A 20831-nucleotide genomic window follows, 5' to 3' on the forward strand; every position below is an offset into this window, starting at 1 on the left:
TGGAGGAAGGGCCTGCGGTAGAGTCGGCCGAGGCCCTGTCACCACTGAGACCGGTGACTACCCACCGGGTCAGGGGTCCCCTGGACGTGGGGCCCTTGAAAAAGGACTGCCTGGTAAGGAACTTTTTACCCGGCCTGTTTGGGCAACACCCGGACCTAACCCGAACATTGGGCAAGGGGTGCGCACCTGTGCTTAGCGGTGGCACCAGGGTTAGGTTGTTTTGGGTGGGTCAAGCGAAAAGGACCTGGTCCCGTCCCATCCTAGTTGTTTTATATGTGAAATGTTTACGAAAAATGCCTCCTGTAAGGGAAGAAAAATACAAACCTACTTGACTGTAAAAATGTTAGTATATTTGTAAAATGTTCACCCGTTTTCCCTTTTTCTTAGAAAATAAATGGTGGTGGTCGGACAGCCCGCGGATGGTCTGTGTTTAACCAAGGGTGAATGTGACGCCCTGGCAAAATCAGGTAGTCACCAATAGGCCCCTGCACAAGACCTTCCCTCACAAAGCAACACCAGCCAACCAGTAAACCCTAATCACCCCCCCCTTAGGGACAGATGGACACACCAGTGGGAGTGACCAGGAAGTTGTGCATGCCCACCCAGGGGTCTAGACAGCCTGGGGCGGGAAAAGTTCAGAGAAGTCGAGATTAGTCTAAAGTTCAGTTTGGAGAGGAGTGTGGGCTGGAGCTAGGGGTAGCTCCAGCAGTGAAGCCCAAGTTGAACGGTACCAGGGTAGGAGCCCTGGTACCACTGGCTAGGAGGCAGACGGTGGTCTCTGTCAGCAGGAGATGGGAAGACGGCTCAGCAGAACCAAGGTGGACCGGGACAGGGTTGTAGCCCGCCGGTACCGACACGGGTAACCCACCCAGAAAGCGTAGCACAAAAGGGGGGTACTCGGACCCTGAAGCCGGGACCAGAAACAACTGGGACCAGCTAATTAACCGATTGAGGCCAGGACTAGAGGTCCTGTCCCACCGAAAGTCCCTCATAGAAGACAACAGCCCACCGATTAGGGATATGGGGTCACCGCCAAGGCCCATAGAACCCACGGGCCAGCGTCTGTGGGCACAGCTCCTTAGGTCACATCCAGCCGGGAGCGGACTCCTGAGTTTTATACAAGGACAGTCCACCATACACAAACCAGAGGTGTATCTAGACTTTCCGGCACCCGGGGCAAGATTTTAATTTTGCGCCCTCCCCATGTGACCAATTATTTATATGTGATTTGCACACTTAGTCACATGATGATGAGCTGCTCTTAGTAATTCTCTCGATGTATAAAGAAAAACATAGGAAGAAAAGCTAATTGTCTCAATCAAGTATGAAAATCCCATATGAGTGGAGAGGCCATGTGGTGTCTGCTGGAACCAGCGAGCAGAGCTGAATCCTGACAGGGAGTATATTACATGCTGTTAAGATTGGGCTACAGTGCTTAATTTTCTAAGTAAAGGGCTTCTCCAGGTTTAAGATAAAAATCTGCAGTCACTCTATGTGACTACAGACTTCTGAATTCTCACAGTGCGCACACTGGCAGGATTCTCTGGTGCCGGCGGTGAGAGTGGGAGGTCACAAAACTGGAAGTATGTGATTTACATACATGTGGTCATATGCTGACTAGACATGTATGGCCTCACTCAATAAAAATGAATGAGTGAGGCTGGACACATCTAGTCAGAATGTGGCCAGAAATATAAAAATCTCATACTTGCGCTCACATGACCGTCCACTCTTGTCACTGGCACCGGAGAATCCTAAAAGTATGTAGAGCATGCATTGTAAGAATTCAGAAGCCTGCAGTCACCTAGAGAGACTGGAAACTTTCATCTCAAACCTGGACAAGACTTTACTTATAAAATTAAGCAGTGTAGCCTAATTCTAAGTAAAAGGGTTGTCCCATCTCACAATTTATGTATTGTTACTTGTGTACAGGATCAGAACTAGTAACAGCACCAGAACCAGCAGAGGTACAGAAATATATAATTGTAACCCCCAACAGTACAGAAACACAGCATCACAACCACCAGCAGTACAGAAACTCATCACCAGAACCAGCAGAGGTACAGAAATACATAAATACAACCCCCATCAATACAGCATTACAACCACCAGCAGCACAGAAATTCATCATCAGAACCACCAGCAGTACAGAAATACATCCATATAACCCCATAAGTTCAAAAATACAGCATCAAAACCCTCATCAGTATAGAAATACATAATCAGAACCACAAGCAGTACATGGTACATCAATTGTAATGTCAGCTCAGACATATACACATTTGAATTGCAGGAATCTACAACTTCCAGTACATCCTTAAAGGGAATCTGTCACCAGGATTTTCACACCTAATCCAAGAGCAGCATAATGTAGGGGCAGAGATCCTGATTCCAGCGGTCTGTCACTTACTGTGCTGCTTAGTGTAGTTTTGATAAAATCACTGTTTAATCAGCAGTAGATTATCATTACAGGACTGCTTGGCGTGCTGCCAGGTAGTCCAACATATTCATCAGCTCTGTATAACTGCTAGATCTGCAGCAGAGAAAACATTGATTTTATCAAAATAACAGCAAAGAGCTCAGTAAGTGACACATCACTGGAATCAAGGTCTCTGTCTCTACATTATGCTGCTCTCAGATGGGGGAGCAAAAGCTGGTGACAGATTCCTTTTAACAATGGGAAGGAGATACTTGGGAGTTATCAATCATCATCAGACTGTGGACTATACAGGAACTACAGTAAGGCCTCGGTTCCACTTGCGTTTTGCACGGATGAGTGCAATCTGATAAAACATCGAAGTGCACTTGCACCAGTGTAAAACTATGGGGCAGTGTCCATCTGCGATTGATTTTTCATGCTATATTGGCATGAGAAAAGAATTGCAGCATGCTGCGTTTGGCAGCGAATCTCAGCTCACACACCCATACAGGTCTACGGGAGTGTGTGAAACATCGCACTACACTTGGACGCTATCAGAGTGCAGTACGATGTACGCAGAGACAGGCCGTGGAGAAGGAGGAGAATTACCCCCTCCATTCCTCTTGTCTGTACCTGTGATCGGATCACAGTCGCATGACACTCGGCTCAGGCTCGCAACAGAGCCTGAGCCAAGGGTTATTAGCATATCGCATCTGATGCTCTCGCATGGGAAGCAATGTACAAGTGAGACTGAGGCCTAATGATGAGAATTAGTCAGTATCACAAATAAAGGCTGGAGCCTCATTAGCGTATGGCATGGTGGGGGGATAGACAGTTCTGGGGGTATACAGCACTGGGGTCAGGGGATAGACAGTTCTGGGGGTATACAGCACTAGGATCAGGGGATAGAAAGTTCTGGGGGTATACAGCACAGGGGTAGGGGGATAGATAGTTTTGGGGGTATGCAGCACTGGGGTCAGGGGAATAGACAGTTCTGGGGGTATACAGCACTGGGGTCAGGGGATACACAGTTCTGGGGGTATACAGCACTGGGGTCAAGGGAATAGACAGTTCTGTTGGTATACAGCATTGGGGTCAGGGGATAGACAGTTCTGGGGGTATACAGCACTGGGGTGGGGGGTAGACAGTACTGGGGGTATACAGCACTGGGATGGGGTGAACAGAGAGTTCTGGGGGTATACAGCACTGGGATGGGGTGAACAGAGAGTTCTGGGGGTATACAGCACTGGGATGGGGTGAACAGAGAGTTCTGGGGGTATACAGCACTGGGGTGGGGTGAATAGACAGTTCTGCAGGGTATACAGCTCTGGGGTAGGGGGATAGACAGTTCTGGGGGTATACAGCACTGGGGTGGGGGGGTAGACAGTACTGGGGGTATACAGCACTAGGGTGGGGTGAATAGAGAGTTCTGGGGTATACAGCACTGTGGTGGGGGACAGACAGTTTTGCAGGGTATACAGCTTTGGGTGGGGGGATAGACACTTCTGCAGGGTATACAGCTCTGGGTGGGGGGATAGACACTTCTGCAGGGTATACAGCTCTGGGTGGGGGGATAGACACTTCTGCAGGGTATACAGCTCTGGGTGGGGGGGATAGACACTTCTGCAGGGTATAGTTTCATAGTATCATAGTTTTTAAGGTTGAAGGGAGACTCTAAGTCCATCTAGTTCAACCCGTAGCCTAACATGTTGATCCAGAGGAAGGCAAAAAAAACCCCCCCAATGTGGCAAACAAGTTCCAATGGGGAAAAAATTTCCTTCCTGACTCCACATCCGGCAATCAGACTAGTTCCCTGGATCAACACCCTGTCATAAAATCTAATATACATAACTGGTAATATTACATTTTTCAAGAAAGGCGTCCAGGCTCTGCTTAAATGTTAGTAGTGAATCACTCATTACAACATCATGCGGCAGAGAGTTCCATAGTCTCACTGCTCGTACAGTAAAGAATCCTCGTCTGTGATTATGATTAAACCTTCTTTCCTCAAGACGTAGCGGATGCCCCCGTGTTCCAGTCGCAGGCCTAGGTGTAAAAAGATCTTTGGAAAGGTCTCTGTACTGTCCCCTGTATACAGCTCTGGGTGGGGGGAATAAAAACATTGTTTAAAAGAACAGAGAGTCCTCAGTGGTTGATACCTTTTAATGGCTAACTGAATCTTCAGTTAGCCATTAAAAGGTATCAAACACTGAGGACTCTGTTCTTTTAAACAATTTTTTTATCTCTACTGGCTAACACAGTACAAAGATATATTTTACTTGTATCAAAAAGGTGGGGGGAATAGACACTTCTGCAGGGTATACAGCTCTGGGTGGGGGGAATAGACACTTCTGCAGGGTATACAGGTCTGGGTGGGGGGAATAGACACTTCTGCAGGGTATACAGCTCTGGGTGGGGGGAATAGACACTTCTGCAGGGTATACAGCTCTGGGTGGGGGGATAGACACTTCTGCAGGGTATACAGGTCTGGGGGGACAGAACATACAGCTCGTCGGGATGTTAATGCTTTGGCTCCTCTCTTCATCTGTGGGTTGAGCCTAGAATGTATGGGCTCCTTCCAGGTTAGTGGGCGTGACCAGCTTCATGACAAATTAAGTCATACCTGGAAGGAGCCCATGTATTCTAGCATCTACCTTCATCTGTGGGAGCGCTGTGTACGCTGCGTGCTATCGCCGCCCACAGATGAAGTTAGACCCTACACGCGGCGGTGAAAGCTGTGTGCAGGTGAGCATTTAAGAGCCTGCAGCCAAGGAAATGCGGCTGCCGCCATGAGCGCTCTGGTCCCCGGAACTCCACCCGGGGGCCGCAGCATACATCACCACCCTTCTTGACGGGTGCTGAAGCCGGCCCTGGCTGCCCGGGGACTCAGTGCTGCCTCAGTCAGCCCGACAGCACCCCCCCCGACACTGCGCTCGGGGCAGATGCCCCGCCAGCCCCCCTAGACACGCCTCTGCACAAACAGTGCAGGAAGAGGATAGAGACCAGTAGCTAGGTGGGGGACCAGAACGCAACCAGCCACGGCACCGCTCACCACCACCTTCCCTACCCGCGGAGGGGTTAACAACTTGCTGCACAACATCACCCCCAGGTGCCCCACAACAGCAGCGGTGGTGTCCCACCTCACCACACACCGTGGGTGGCGTTGCGAACTTACTATGGCCTAGCCCTCATAACGACGCCCCCCCCCCCCCCATTTGTTCAGCGTGTCCGCGGAAACCTCGGGTCCGGAGACCCTCGAGCCACCGCCCAAGGAGAGGGTGCGGATCCAAGCAGTGTTGGCTGCTGGGCACGGAGACGGCACATTAGCAAGTAACAAGTTGTTGTGAAGTGTAAAAAAAATGATAGATAGTTTTCTAACTTTTTAAAAATATAAATCTGAATATTGTGATGTGAATTTGTGACGCCCTGGCAAAACCAGTTAGTCACAGATAGGCCGACGCATAACACCTTCCCCCCACTTAGGAAACACACAGCTAACCTAAAAACCTAGTCACCCCCCCTTAGGGAAAGGGAGACACACCAGTGGGCGTGACCAGGCAGTTGAACACGCCCACCCAGGGTTCAAGACAGCCCGGGGCGGGAAAACAAACAGTCTAGCTTGGAGTTCAGTTTGGAGAGGAGTGTGGCCAGGAGCTAAGTGTAGTTCCAGCAGGAAGAAGTTCAAGTTGAACGATACAAGGGTAGGAGCCCTGGTGCCTTTGGCTAGGAGGCAGATGGTGGTCTACGTCAGCAGGAGACGGGAAGACGGCTCGGCAGAACCGAGGTGGACTGGGACAGGGTTGTACTCCGCCAGTTCCAACACGGGGAACCCACCCGGAAACCGGAGCACAAGAGGGGTACTCGGACCCTGAAGCCAGGACCGAAAACGAGCGGCCTGGTTAATTAACTGATTGAGGCCAGGATTATAGGTCCTGTCCCACCCAAAGTTCCTCATAGGAGACAACAGCCCACCGATGGGGATAAGAGGTCACCACCAGGGCCCATAGATCCCACGGGCCAGCGTCTGCGGGCACGACTCCTTAGGCCACATCCAGCCGGGAGCGGACTCCTGAGTTCCAGACTGGGAAGTCCATCTTACACAAAATCAGTGCAGAGGAAAAGGATAGAGACCACCAGCCTGGGTGAGGGACCCGGATGCAACCGGCCGTGGCACCTTGGTTTACCAGAGACTTGTGTGATTTATTGACCGTGAGTAATCAAGCATCCCCCTTGCCGTTGCTACACCATGCACCAGACACTGGGCCCCGGGGCAACCATCCCTGCCCATGGAGGGGTTAACATCCAGCTGCCAATACATCTCCCTCGGGTGCCCCATAACAGCAGTGGTGGTGTCCCAACTCACCACACACCGTGGGTGGCGTCACGAACTTAATATGGCCTAGCCCGTACATCTATGTACCCCCATTTATTCGGAGTGTCCGCGAGACCCCCGGGTCCGGAGACCCTCGAACCACGACCACAGCAGACCTGGATCCAAGCAGCGTCGGCTGCTGGCAGGGGGGCGGCACACATTTGTATTAAGCCCCTTGTAGTATGATGCCCCTGAGTGACCAATTGCTTCCAGAAGTCACATAATTAGTAAATTGAGTCACCTGTATCATTTATTGTCAGTATAACTACAGCTGTTTTGTGAAGGTTTCACAAGTTTTATTTCAAAATATTATGGATCAAACAGCATCTTGAAAACCAAGGAACCCACCAGACAGGTCAGAAATAAAGTTGTGGAGAAGAGTAAAGCTGGCTTCAGTTATGAAAAAAAAATAGCCAAGGCTCTGAACATCTCACTAAGCACTATGCAATCCATCATCCAAAAATGTCAGCAGTATAGTGTGGAGACACAAGGGTCAGTAGGTACGGTCGTCCGCTGGCCTGGCTGTCTTCAGAAAGACCGCTCAGACCAGGACTCATCCCACTGAACGCTCACACTCATTTTCTGTGGGCAGAACACTACTCAGACAACACAGGATGAGGGAACCACACCTTGGTAGGACGTTACTGGTTCACCAACAGGCAAACATGTATATTACATTTCCAGCAAGATCACAAGATGGTACAAGCAACAGAGTATCTCCCATCCGTTGGCTCGCGAGGGATTAGAAACTTTGCAACTTCGGGGCTTCCTTGGCCAACTATCCCAGTCAGCAGCACCTCGCTTTTGATGAGCACCCACTGAGAGGAGATAGCGGCAAGCTTAGAAAGCTGAACGAGCACAGCAAGGTATGTAGCCAGGCAACTGAATGTTCCTCACCTGTGTTCTCCAGGCACAATTGGGGGCTCAGCATTGAGCAGTGAAGCACATATGTGATCCTCCAGCTAAAAATGCGGATTTTAGGCTGAAGTCCTGCAAAATTAATGTTGAAAGAGGAGCAAAGCCCTTTTTATACCCCTCATTTCTCATTTCAGAGTATTGTATCTTACAGAATTGGTGGGAGATGGCTGTTCTCTCATTGGTTCAGTTCAATCTGACTGCATAATATTCCTCTAATTGACAGTCAAAGAAGCTGAGGCAATCAATATTTAACAGACAATAGGGCTCTGGTCAGTCTGACATGAAACAATGGCTAACTTCTCTTGATTTGGCAATCAAAGGCACAATATGTCTGGCCTAATTAAGAACAGTTCACTCCTCACACAAATCTCCAGATGCTGAGTTGTCACATATAGCAGAACTGGAAAATGACAAAGACATGGCTGTCCATCTAAACTGACATCCCAAGCAAGGAGAGCACTAATTATAGAGAAGCACCCAAAAGGCCTATGGTCAGTGGAAAAGCAGGAGCGATCCAGAGCTCAGGGGGAGAATCTGTCCACAGGACAACTATAAGTCATAAACTCCACAAATTTGGCCTTTATGGAAGAGTGGACATTTTTAAAAGCAAAACATAAGAATTGAAAATTTCTTCACAGACGTCTTCATCCAATTCATCTGAGATAGAGCTGTTTTATAAAGTAGAAAGGGCAAAAACGTCACCTCTAGATGTGCTAAGCTGGTAGACACATCCCCAAGAGACTGGCAGCAGCAACTGCAGTGAAAGGAGGTCCTGCAAAGTATTCCCTCAGGGGGCTGAATACTAATGCACATCACAATTTTCAGAGTTATATTACTTAAAATGTTTAGAAATCCGTGTATAATTTCCTTTATACTCATAGATATTTGCTACTTTGTGTTCGTATCACATAAAACACACATATATATATATATATATATATATATATATATATATATATATATATATATATATATATATATATATATATAAAATCCACTTGTTTGTGGCTGTAATGTAAAAAAACATGGAACAGTTCATCGGGTGTGAATAGTTTTTAAAGGAACGGTATTTCTACTTTCAAAAAACGATGACATTTTGTCAAAAATGTTGTCAAGTCGACACCCGAGATATTTATGTATAGCAAATATTTTGGTGCAAACTTTTCGCCATTTAGGAACAAGAGACATTTTGTACTAAAAAGTAAAAAACACAGGTCATAGGGAAAAATACAAAGCGTTTCTATTGTGTGCAAAATTCATGATCCACTTGCTCCATTGTGAAGAATTTGGAACAAAAAAACATTAATACGAGAAGATAAAAAAAAGTGACTTAGAAAACTCCACAATTGATGAGTTGGATGTAAGTTTTGTGGTGCGGAGCCCGTTATACCGGCAGACGGGATGTGACCGGAGGCAGAAATATTCACAGGAGGGAAAGATTTTACACTTTGTAGATAAATCTTCTCTTCCCGGGATGTAACGGCCTCTAATGCCGGGATCACACGACCGGATAAAGAATCATCACAGCTTCATCCAGAAAACTAGGACAAGTCTTTTCTTATTTGTCATCCATATACAATCCGGTATTTACAGCCGCTATTAATCATTTACAAGACCATTTACAGCTTCCTCCATTACAGAACTGCAATGTACCCGTAACACAATGTCTGCTGTATGGTGGAGCTGGTGGGAATCTGATGGTTTGTACAGACACAGACCTGAATGGACGAGTCTCCTCCGATTTACGGAAGACACTAGAGGATGCTGGGATTATTCTCACACACAGATTCTGTCAGTGAGAAAGAAAAACCCCATCTGCACTGCCACATCCAATAACAATGGTCTGAGGGCGAGACGTTGTGTTATTTTATGGACAGCACTGAAAATACAGTAGTGTGAACGAGGACTAAAAGGAATCATCAACGCTCTTATCTCTCCTAATCCTGCCATCTCCACCGCTCTCATTACACAAGTATAACACATATAATACTGGAGGATAAAACAAGACTGAGCACAAGACCTTCACAGCCGTCTACACATCATAGGAGATTTCATGGCACCTTCTCTCCATCTACCTGATGATCCTGAGGAACATCGGGGTCTTCTTGTTTACAGTCCTGTGGGAGAAGTTGGGGCGTCTGAATCTATCAGAGGAAAAGGAACAAAAACCTCACAATTCATAGAAATCAGCGAGAGAAAAACTCCAAGAAAGTGTCAGTGCTGAAGGGGTTAATGTCACCTGTAACCAATAATGGGGAATTTCCACACACCTCCACCTTCAGAGCCGCTGTCACAAGTGACAGTCATGTGGTTTCTGACTATAGAAGGTCACAGCATCTGGCTGCGCAGAACGCTCCCTGACTTTCCATTGTTCCTGCTGTCAGTATTAATTTCCTGCTGGATCTCTCTCCCCCTTTTGGACCCAGCAGGAGCTCGCCTTACACCAGATCATCAGCATTGTCTGGGTGCTTAAATACCAGTTACTTCCTTGGACTGATGCTGGTGATATTTTTAGTTCATTCAAGCCTTGGTTGTAAGCAGGTGGCTTGTGCTCCTCTGTGGTATTGCTGCTGAACTTCTACGTGTGTCACCTGTAGATAAGTAGTTCATGCATTTTCCTGTGTTTCCTCCTTGTGTCTTTAGTGGGGTTGATGAAGAGCTCATCCCACCCTTTCCCTATTTATGGCCCCGCAGTAGTTATACCTAGGGTCAGGTATCCGGCTCGGCGCAGAGGTGCGGAACCTATCTATGGTGGTGAGGACCCAGGGACCAGCAGTAGTTATAGCTAGGGTCAGGTATCCGGCTCGGGGCAGAGGTGAGGAACCTATCTATGGTGGTGAGGACCCAGGGACCAGCAGTAGTTATATCTAGGGTCAGGTATCCGGCTCGGGGCAGAGGTGCGGAACCTATCTATGGTGGTGAGGGCCCAGGGACCAGCAGTAGTTATAGCTAGGGTCAGGTATCCGGCTCGGCGCAGAGGTGCGGAACCTATCTATGGTGGTGAGGACCCAGGGACCAGCAGTAGTTATAGCTAGGGTCAGGTATCCGGCTCGGCGCAGAGGTGCGGAACCTATCTATGGTGGTGAGGACCCAGGGACCAGCGGTAGTTATAGCTAGGGTCAGGTATCCGGCTCGGGGCAGAGGTGCGGAACCTATCTATGGTGGTGAGGACCCAGGGACCAGCAGTAGTTATATCTAGGGTCAGGTATCCGGCTCGGGGCAGAGGTGCGGAACCTATCTATGGTGGTGAGGGCCCAGGGACCAGCAGTAGTTATATCTAGGGTCAGGTATTCGGCTCGGGGCAGAGGTGCGGAACCTATCTATGGTGGTGAGGACCCAGGGAGCAGCAGTAGTTATAGCTAGGGTCAGGTATCCGGCTCGGCGCAGAGGTGCGGAACCTATCTATGGTGGTGAGGACCCAGGGACCAGCAGTAGTTATAGCTAGGGTCAGGTATCCGGCTCGGCGCAGAGGTGCGGAACCTATCTATGGTGGTGAGGACCCAGGGACCAGCAGTAGTTATAGCTAGGGTCAGGTATCCGGCTCGGGGCAGAGGTGCGGAACCTATCTATGGTGGTGAGGACCCAGGGACCAGCAGTAGTTATAGCTAGGGTCAGGTATCCGGCTCGGCGCAGAGGTGCGGAACCTATCTATGGTGGTGAGGACCCAGGGACCAGCAGTAGTTATAGCTAGGGTCAGGTATCCGGCTCGGGGCAGAGGTGCGGAACCTATCTATGGTGGTGAGGGCCCAGGGACCAGCAGTAGTTATATCTAGGGTCAGGTATTCGTCTCGGGGCAGAGGTGCGGAACCTATCTATGGTGGTGAGGACCCAGGGACCAGCAGTAGTTATAGCTAGGGTCAGGTATCCGGCTCGGCGCAGAGGTGCGGAACCTATCTATGGTGGTGAGGACCCAGGGACCAGCAGTAGTTATAGCTAGGGTCAGGTATCCGGCTCGGGGCAGAGGTGCGGAACCTATCTATGGTGGTGAGGGCCCAGGGACCAGCAGTAGTTATAGCTAGGGTCAGGTATCCGGCTCGGGGCAGAGGTGCGGAACCTATCTATGGTGGTGAGGACCCAGGGACCAGCAGTAGTTATAGCTAGGGTCAGGTATCCGGCTCGGCGCAGAGGTGAGGAACCTATCTATGGTGGTGAGGACCCAGGGACCAGCAGTAGTTATATCTAGGGTCAGGTATCCGGCTCGGGGCAGAGGTGCGGAACCTATCTATGGTGATGAGGGCCCAGGGACCAGCAGTAGTTATAGCTAGGGTCAGGTATTCGGCTCGGGGCAGAGGTGCAGAACCTATCTATGGTGGTGAGGGCCCAGGGACCAGCAGTAGTTATATCTAGGGTCAGGTATCCGGCTCGGGGCAGAGGTGCGGAACCTATCTATGGTGGTGAGGACCCAGGGACCAGCAGTAGTTATAGCTAGGGTCAGGTATCCGGCTCGGGGCAGAGGTGCGGAACCTATCTATGGTGGTGAGGACCCAGGGACCAGCAGTAGTTATAGCTAGGGTCAGGTATCCGGCTCGGCGCAGAGGTGCGGAACCTATCTATGGTGGTGAGGACCCAGGGACCAGCAGTAGTTATAGCTAGGGTCAGGTATCCGGCTCGGGGCAGAGGTGCGGAACCTATCTATGGTGGTGAGGGCCCAGGACCAGCAGTAGTTATAGCTAGGGTCAGGTATCCGGCTCGGGGCAGAGGTGCGGAACCTCTCTATGGTGGTGAGGACCCTGGGACCAGCAGTAGTTATATCTAGGGTCAGGTATCCGGCTCGGGGCAGAGGTGAGGAACCTATCTATGGTGGTGAGGGCCCAGGACCAGCAGTAGTTATAGCTAGGGTCAGGTATCCGGCTCGGCGCAGAGGTGAGGAACCTATCTATGGTGGTGAGGGCCCAGGGACCAGCAGTAGTTATAGCTAGGGTCAGGTATCCGGCTCGGGGCAGAGGTGCGGAACCTATCTATGGTGGTGAGGACCCAGGGACCAGCAGTAGTTATAGCTAGGGTCAGGTATCCGGCTCGGGGCAGAGGTGCGGAACCTATCTATGGTGGTGAGGACCCAGGGACCAGCAGTAGTTATAGCTAGGGTCAGGTATCCGGCTCGGGGCAGAGGTGAGGAACCTATCTATGGTGGTGAGGACCCAGGGACCAGCAGTAGTTATAGCTAGGGTCAGGTATCCGGCTCGGGGCAGAGGTGAGGAACCTATCTATGGTGGTGAGGGCCCAGGGACCAGCAGTAGTTATAGCTAGGGTCAGGTGTCCGGCTCGGGGCAGAGGTGCGGAACCTATCTATGGTGGTGAGGACCCAGGGACCAGCAGTAGTTATAGCTAGGGTCAGGTATCCGGCTCGGGGCAGAGGTGAGGAACCTCTCTATGGTGGTGAGGGCCCAGGGACCAGCAGTAGTTATAGCTAGGGTCAGGTATCCGGCTCGGGGCAGAGGTGAGGAACCTATCTATGGTGGTGAGGGCCCAGGGACCAGCAGTAGTTATAGCTAGGGTCAGGTATCCGGCTCGGGGCAGAGGTGCGGAACCTATCTATGGTGGTGAGGGCCCAGGGACCAGCAGTAGTTATAGCTAGGGTCAGGTATCCGGCTCGGGGCAGAGGTGCGGAACCTATCTATGGTGGTGAGGACCCAGGGACCAGCAGTAGTTATAGCTAGGGTCAGGTATCCGGCTCGGGGCAGAGGTGAGGAACCTATCTATGGTGGTGAGGACCCAGGGACCAGCAGTAGTTATAGCTAGGGTCAGGTATCCGGCTCGGCGCAGAGGTGCGGAACCTCTCTATGGTGGTGAGGACCCAGGGACCAGCAGTAGTTATATCTAGGGTCAGGTATCCGGCTCGGGGCAGAGGTGAGGAACCTATCTATGGTGGTGAGGGCCCAGGGACCAGCAGTAGTTATAGCTAGGGTCAGGTATCCGGCTCGGGGCAGAGGTGAGGAACCTCTCTATGGTGGTGAGGACCCAGGGACCAGCAGTAGTTATAGCTAGGGTCAGGTATCCGGCTCGGGGCAGAGGTGCGGAACCTATCTATGGTGGTGAGGACCCAGGGACCAGCAGTAGTTATATCTAGGGTCAGGTGTCCGGCTCGGGGCAGAGGTGCGGAACCTATCTATGGTGGTGAGGACCCAGGGAGCAGCAGTAGTTATAGCTAGGGTCAGGTATCCGGCTCGGGGCAGAGGTGAGGAACCTATCTATGGTGGTGAGGACCCAGGGACCAGCAGTAGTTATAGCTAGGGTCAGGTATCCGGCTCGGGGCAGAGGTGAGGAACCTATCTATGGTGGTGAGGGTCCAGGGACCAGCAGTAGTTATAGCTAGGGTCAGGTATCCGGCTCGGGGCAGAGGTGCGGAACCTATCTATGGTGGTGAGGGCCCAGGGACCAGCAGTAGTTATAGCTAGGGTCAGGTATCCGGCTCGGGGCAGAGGTGCGGAACCTATCTATGGTGGTGAGGGCCCAGGGACCAGCAGTAGTTATAGCTAGGGTCAGGTATCCGGCTCGGGGCAGAGGTGAGGAACCTATCTATGGTGGTGAGGGCCCAGGGACCAGCAGTAGTTATAGCTAGGGTCAGGTATCCGGCTCGGGGCAGAGGTGCGGAACCTATCTATGGTGGTGAGGAGCCAGGGACCAGCAGTAGTTATATCTAGGGTCAGGTATCCGGCTCGGGGCAGAGGTGCGGAACCTATCTATGGTGGTGAGGACCCAGGGACCAGCAGTAGTTATATCTAGGGTCAGGTATCCGGCTCGGGGCAGAGGTGAGGAACCTATCTATGGTGGTGAGGGCCCAGGGACCAGCAGTAGTTATAGCTAGGGTCAGGTATCCGGCTCGGGGCAGAGGTGCGGAACCTATCTATGGTGGTGAGGGCCCAGGGACCAGCAGTAGTTATAGTTAGGGTCAGGTATCCGGCTCGGGGCAGAGGTGAGGAACCTATCTATGGTGGTGAGGGCCCAGGGACCAGCAGTAGTTATAGCTAGGGTCAGGTATCCGGCTCGGGGCAGAGGTGCGGAACCTATCTATGGTGGTGAGGAGCCAGGGACCAGCAGTAGTTATATCTAGGGTCAGGTATCCGGCTCGGGGCAGAGGTGCGGAACCTATCTATGGTGGTGAGGACCCAGGGACCAGCAGTAGTTATATCTAGGGTCAGGTATCCGGCTCGGGGCAGAGGTGAGGAACCTATCTATGGTGGTGAGGGCCCAGGGACCAGCAGTAGTTATAGCTAGGGTCAGGTATCCGGCTCGGGGCAGAGGTGCGGAACCTATCTATGGTGGTGAGGGCCCAGGGACCAGCAGTAGTTATATCTAGGGTCAGGTATCCGGCTCGGGGCAGAGGTGAGGAACCTATCTATGGTGGTGAGGACCCAGGGACCAGCAGTAGTTATAGCTAGGGTCAGGTATCCGGCTCGGGGCAGAGGTGCGGAACCTATCTATGGTGGTGAGGGCCCAGGGCCCAGCAGTAGTTATAGCTAGGGTCAGGTATCCGGCTCGGGGCAGAGGTGCGGAACCTATCTATGGTGGTGAGGACCCAGGGACCAGCAGTAGTTATAGCTAGGGTCAGGTATCCGGCTCGGAGCAGAGGTGCGGAACCTATCTATGGTGGTGAGGACCCAGGGACCAGCAGTAGATATAGCTAGGGTCAGGTATCCGGCTCGGCGCAGAGGTGAGGAACCTATCTATGGTGGTGAGGGCCCAGGGACCAGCAGTAGTTATAGCTAGGGTCAGGTATCCGGCTCGGCGCAGAGGTGAGGAACCTATCTATGGTGGTGAGGGCCCAGGGACCAGCAGTAGTTATAGCTAGGGTCAGGTATCCGGCTCGGGGCAGAGGTGCGGAACCTATCTATGGTGGTGAGGACCCAGGGACCAGCAGTAGGTTTAGTCTAGTTTACTTTCCCTAGACACAGGGTTTTCGTTACCTTCCTTTTTGCTGTTCGCTTGGTGCTTCCCAACCCCCGCATCTAGCGAAACAGCCGCACACTAGATATATGACTGCTCTGTGCTTCCAGGACCTGTGATGACGTCACATGGAAGGGAGGAGTCAGGGTCACATGGTCAGCTCCTCAGTAGTGATGGGTAAAATGCGGTTTTTTGGTGAGCCGGGGCTTTTGGCTCTGAAAACGGCTCTTCATTTCCTATTACCTTTGGCTTTAAATTTGAAGCCAAATTCTGGAATGTTTTCACCCATGATTGTACCTTTTAGTGAAAATCTACACGTTCCAATTTATGACATAAAACAGAATAGTTTCCAGAATAACCGGATTTTATATTATTTGCTGTAAAAACTTTAACAAACACAAAATGAACATGGAAAATAGCAACAAGCTCCTAATCCTCAGCGCCACATTGTAGAGCCCCTTCACACGTGGCGAGTTCGCTGTGGGCTGTGTCTGCTGCAAACAGTCTGCAGCAAATCTGCAGCGTCAGATGTGGCCTCTGCATCCAGGCGGATTTAGAGAAGGAATCTGCTGCGGAATTCCCCCGTCCATTGACTGCAATGAATGTGGCATATCGGATATTCTGCACATAGTGACGCTGCTGAAGCCAGTTTCACACCTCACGTCACATTCTGAAGTTTTCCATGAAGTGAGAATGTGTTTTGGATAAAGCCATTGCCGCTGTCGGCTTCTGTAAATGCCATGGAATTTCCACGCTGATGATCTGCTGGAAACTCCGCTGCAAATCCACAAAGTGTGAAGGCGCCGAAAAGTGTCTCTAGGGCCCATTGGATAAACTAAGTGCCATAGCCTGGATGGACGGATGCAGTTTATTTCCTCTGTTATTAGCTGTTTTGGAAAAGACTGTTTTTTTGGTGTCCCATCAAGCACCAATGTCTTCTGCCATCACTAATATAATGGCAGTAAAGGGGTTGGGTCACATGGGCACGTGCCATTAACTGAGGAGAACTTTTTAAAATAGGTATATTCTCCATATACTTATTTTAAAAATTCTGCTTCAATCCTGCTGGTATTCCATAAAAACCTATGGAACTGTTTACATGGGTTTCCATGGAAGTTGTCCTGTGCCGAGAGCCATTTTTGTACAGGTCAGTATTGAACCGCATTGCGAATAAACACAATGCGGCCGCTAAAATAGCGAATATTAGTGATTTTAGCCGCAGTATCGCGTATATTCACAATGCGGTTTAATTTAAACATTCAAATTGGACCGCACAAAGTGTTGGAAATTGCCAGCACCGCACAAAACGAGAAAGGTTTGATAAAAAAGTGCAGAAATCAAACAAGTGCAATTCAATGAGCTCAACACTACTGGCAATTGTATGCAGAATGGGAAGTGATGTGAGAGGCTGCACTGCCTTGTATAGGACTAGTTCTGTGCATGAAGGTGGTCCCTCAGATTGGCACTGCGATCATGTAACAGGGGCTGCTGGGAGGTTATTCACATACCAGAAACAACAGAACCATTCCAAGCTGCACTAGCTAATGATGCATTTACACAGTCGCTGCAGCACCCGAGCCTGCGATCCAGTGATGCTCCATCCAGCGATGGGATGTTTGCAGAGGAGATCCTTATCTGCCCTGCCCATATGCATCGCTGGATCATTTGTTCTCTTCCATTCAAGTGAATGGGAGAGAACAAGGGACGCACATTTCCATCCGCTGTTTCTCCCTCGCTCAGCGGGGATTTACAAGCTGGCGGTAAATAACTAGAATCAGGCGAAATCCAGATGTCAGTGTTCCTTTAATAAAGTGCCTGACTGCTGCTTGTCACAGATTGGAGGCGGCGGGGCTGTGACTGCCTGACTGCTGCTTGCTTGTCACAGATTGGAGGGGGGCGGGGCTGTGAGTCAGTGCTATGTGCGGCAGCAGGAGGAGCATTCTCAGTCTCCTGGATAAGATCAGAGTGACTACTGCCGGGAGGGAGGGGCCGGGAGGGGCGGGGCAAGAGGGGAGGGGCAAGAGGGGACTGACTGTGGAACGGAACTGGCAAAGAGCCGTTTACATTTCAATTGGCTCCTGCCAGGAGCTGACTCATATGATTCACTATGAAGAGCCGGCTCTTAGAGCCGGCTCGTTCAGAAGCTACCCATCACTAATATTAATGTGCACACACTGGACAGGCGCGGTGTCAGTGGACAGTTATAGTTAACCCCTGTTGCGTATGTATGTGACCCCTGTTGCGTATGTATGTGACCCCTTCACACTCTTATTTCAATCTTTGCTTTATTGAATTCTTTATGGATAAGTTCAGGTGAGGAGATTTATTGAGCAACTTTAAAATAAAGACGTTTGGACCTGATCAGTCTTGAACACAAGTCGCTGAAAATGTGTGTATGACGTATATGCAGGGCCGGATTATAGGCAGGGCAGGCGGGGCTCCAGCCCCGGGGCCCCCACCAAAAGAGCTTCCAAGGGGGCCCCCACCACCAGGGCCATACTTGCCACTAGGCACCCATCAGCATTTTTTTTTTCTTCACACCCTCTCCCCCTCCGTAAAGACAGTCTAATAAATCAGCTGTGTTTTCGGGGGTGGGGGGGAGAGGCGCACCTACATTTATTTGTATCTGCATCTGTAAGATGCAAAAACAAACTGCGTGCGCAGGACGCTGATTGACCCCAGAAGTACCAGCACCTGCACTTCCGGGGTCAGAGGTGTGCCAATCAGCTCCCTGGTCTGCTGCGGCGTCCAATGCTGCGGCCGTCACATCAGGACACCGCAGCCACGGAGGAGGAGAAGACCGACGCCGCAGCCAGGAGAGGAGACTCACCGGAGCAGGAAGATGGCCGCAGCACCGGAGTAGCAGGAGGATGGCAGCAGAGCAGGTAAGGGCTCGCAGAGCTGAAGAAAGATGTGGGTGTCGCTAATGTGGAAGCAGAGCTGTTTATGTGTGAAGCAGAGCTGTTTGTGTGTGAAGCAGAGCTGTGTGTGTGAAGCAGCGCTGTGTGTGTGAAGCAGAGCACTGTGTGTGTGAAGCAGAGTGCTGTGTGTGTGTGAAGCAGAGCTGTGTGTGTGTGAAGCAGAGCGCTGTGTGTGTGAAGCAGAGCTGTGTGTGTGTGTGTGTGTGTGTGTGTGTGTGAAGCAGAACTGTGTGTGTGTGTGAAGCAGAGCTGTGTGTGTGAAGCAGAGCTGTGTCTGTGTGTGTGTGTGTGTGTGAAGCAGAGCGCTGTGTGTGAAGCAGAGCGCTGTGTGTGTAAATCAAAGTTGTGTGTGTGTGAAGCAGAGCTGTGTGTGTGTGAAGCAGAGCTCTGTGTGTGTGAAGCAGAGCGCTGTTTGTGTGAAGCAGAGAGCTGTGTGTGTGTGAAGCAGAGCTGTGTGTGTGTGAAGCAGAGCACTGTGTGTGTGAAGTAGAGCTGTGTGTGTGTGTGAAGCAGAGCTGTGTGTGTAAAGCAGAGCTGTGTGTGTGTGAAGCAGAGCGCTGTGTGTGAAGAAGAGCGCTGTGTGTAAATCAAAGCTGTGTGTGTGTGTGAAGCACAGCTGTGTGTGTGAAGCAGAGCTGTGTGTGTGAAGCAGAGCTGTGTGTGTGAAGAAGAGCTGTGTGTGCAGCAGAGCTGTGTGTGTGAAGCAAAGTTGTGTGTGTGAAACAGAGCTGTGTGTGTGTGAAGCAGAGCTGTGTGTGTGTGTGTGTGTATGAAGCAGAGCTGTGTGTGTGTGAAGCAGAGCTGTGTGTGTGTGAAGCAGAGCTGTGTGTGTGTGTGAAGCAGAGCTGTGTGTGTGTATGAAGCAGAGCTGTGTGTGTGTGTGAAGCAGAGCTGTGTGTGAAGCAGAGCTGTGTGTGTGTGTGAAGCAGAGCGCTGTGTGTGTGAAGCAGAGCGCTGTGTCTGTGAAGCAGAGCTGTGTGTGTGTGTGAAGCAGAGCTGTGTGTGTGTGTGAAGCAGAGCTGTGTGTGTGTGTATGAAGCAGAGCTGTGTGTGTGTGAAGCAGAGCTGTGTGTGTGTGTGAAGCAGAGCGCTGTGTGTGTGTGAAGCAGAGCTCTGTGTGTGTGAAGCAGGGCTGTGTGTGTGTTTGTGTGTGTGTGAAGCAGAGCTGTGTGTGTGTGTATATATGAATCAGAGCAGTCTGTGCGGCACCCCAGAACTATATGGGTCCCCCAGAGCGCTAAGCCACCCATCCCAGTAATGTTTAAGCCACCAGAGCTGTTTTCCACTCCAGTAACATTTATGCCCCCCCAGTAATGTCTATGCCCCCTGCTCCTCCTGTAATGTATATATTGTAGGCCCCAGCCTCTCCTGTGATGTATATATAGCAGTGCTGTGTCAGTGTGCATGGTGTGCAGTCATGTCTGTTAGTGATGCCCATCATGCAACGCAGCCATATGTCCTGGAGGAGCTGGACGGAAACAAGCGGGGGAGGTGAGTGATGCTGCTTGTGACTTGGCATCAGAGCAGGTAAGGGCTCGCAGAACTGAAGAAAGATGTGGGTGTTGCTAATGCGGAAGCAGAGCTGTTTGTGTGTGAAGCAGAGCTGTGTGTGTGAAGCAGAGCACTGTGTGTGGGAAGCAGAGCGCTGTGTGTGTGTGTGAAGCAGAGCTGTGTGTGTGTGTGTGTGAAGCAGAGCGCTGTGTGTGTGAAGCAGAGCTGTGTGTGTGTGAAGCAGAGCTGTGTGTGTGAAGCAGAGCTGTGTGTGTGTGTGAAGCAGAGCGCTGTGTGTGAAACAGAGCGCTGTGTGTGAAGCAGAGCTGTGTGTGTGTGAAGCAGACCTGTGTGTGTGTGTGTGTGTGTGAAGCAGAGCGCTGTGTGTGTGAAAGAAGAGCTGTGTGTGTGTGAAGCAGAGCTGTGTGTGAAGAAGAGCTGTGTGTGTGTGAAGCAGAGCTGTGTGTGTGAAGCAAAGTTGTGTGTGTGTGAAGCAGAGCTGTGTGTGTGAAGCAGAGCTGTGTGTGTGTGAAGCTGAGCTGTGTGTGTGTGAAGCAGAGCTGTGTGTGGGTGTGAAGCAGAGCTGTGTGTGTGTGTGAAGCAGAGCTGTGTGTGAAGCAGAGCTGTGTGTGTGTGTGTGAAACAGAGCTGTGTGTGTATGAAGCAGAGCTGTGTGTATGTGTATGTGAAGCAGAGCTGTGTGTGTGAAGCAGAGCGCTGTGTGTGTGTGTGAAGCAGAGTACTATGTGTGTGTGTGTGTGTGTGTGTGTGTGTGAAGCAGAGCTGTGTGTGTGTGTGTGTGAAGCAGAGCTGTGTGTGTATATAT

The 20831-nt window shown here is 50.9% G+C and overlaps 1 protein-coding gene across 1 annotated transcript in view; it reads right to left on the bottom strand.

Annotated features, from left to right (window-relative positions):
* Positions 1–15702, bottom strand: part of LOC142259109 (uncharacterized) — a 173974-nt gene extending 158272 nt beyond the window's left edge. The window contains exons 1-2 of the mRNA XM_075331621.1: positions 15614–15702; positions 9785–9853 (exon numbers count right to left, since the gene is read on the bottom strand). Of these exons, the coding sequence (XP_075187736.1) occupies positions 9785–9853; positions 15614–15655 (111 nt within the window). The 5' untranslated portion in view covers positions 15656–15702. The remainder of the gene's footprint in view (positions 1–9784; positions 9854–15613) is intronic.
* Between the last annotated feature and the right edge of the window lie 5129 nt (positions 15703–20831).

This window comes from Anomaloglossus baeobatrachus, assembly GCF_048569485.1.
Source record: "Anomaloglossus baeobatrachus isolate aAnoBae1 chromosome 5 unlocalized genomic scaffold, aAnoBae1.hap1 SUPER_5_unloc_27, whole genome shotgun sequence".
Lineage (NCBI taxonomy): Eukaryota > Metazoa > Chordata > Amphibia > Anura > Aromobatidae > Anomaloglossus > Anomaloglossus baeobatrachus.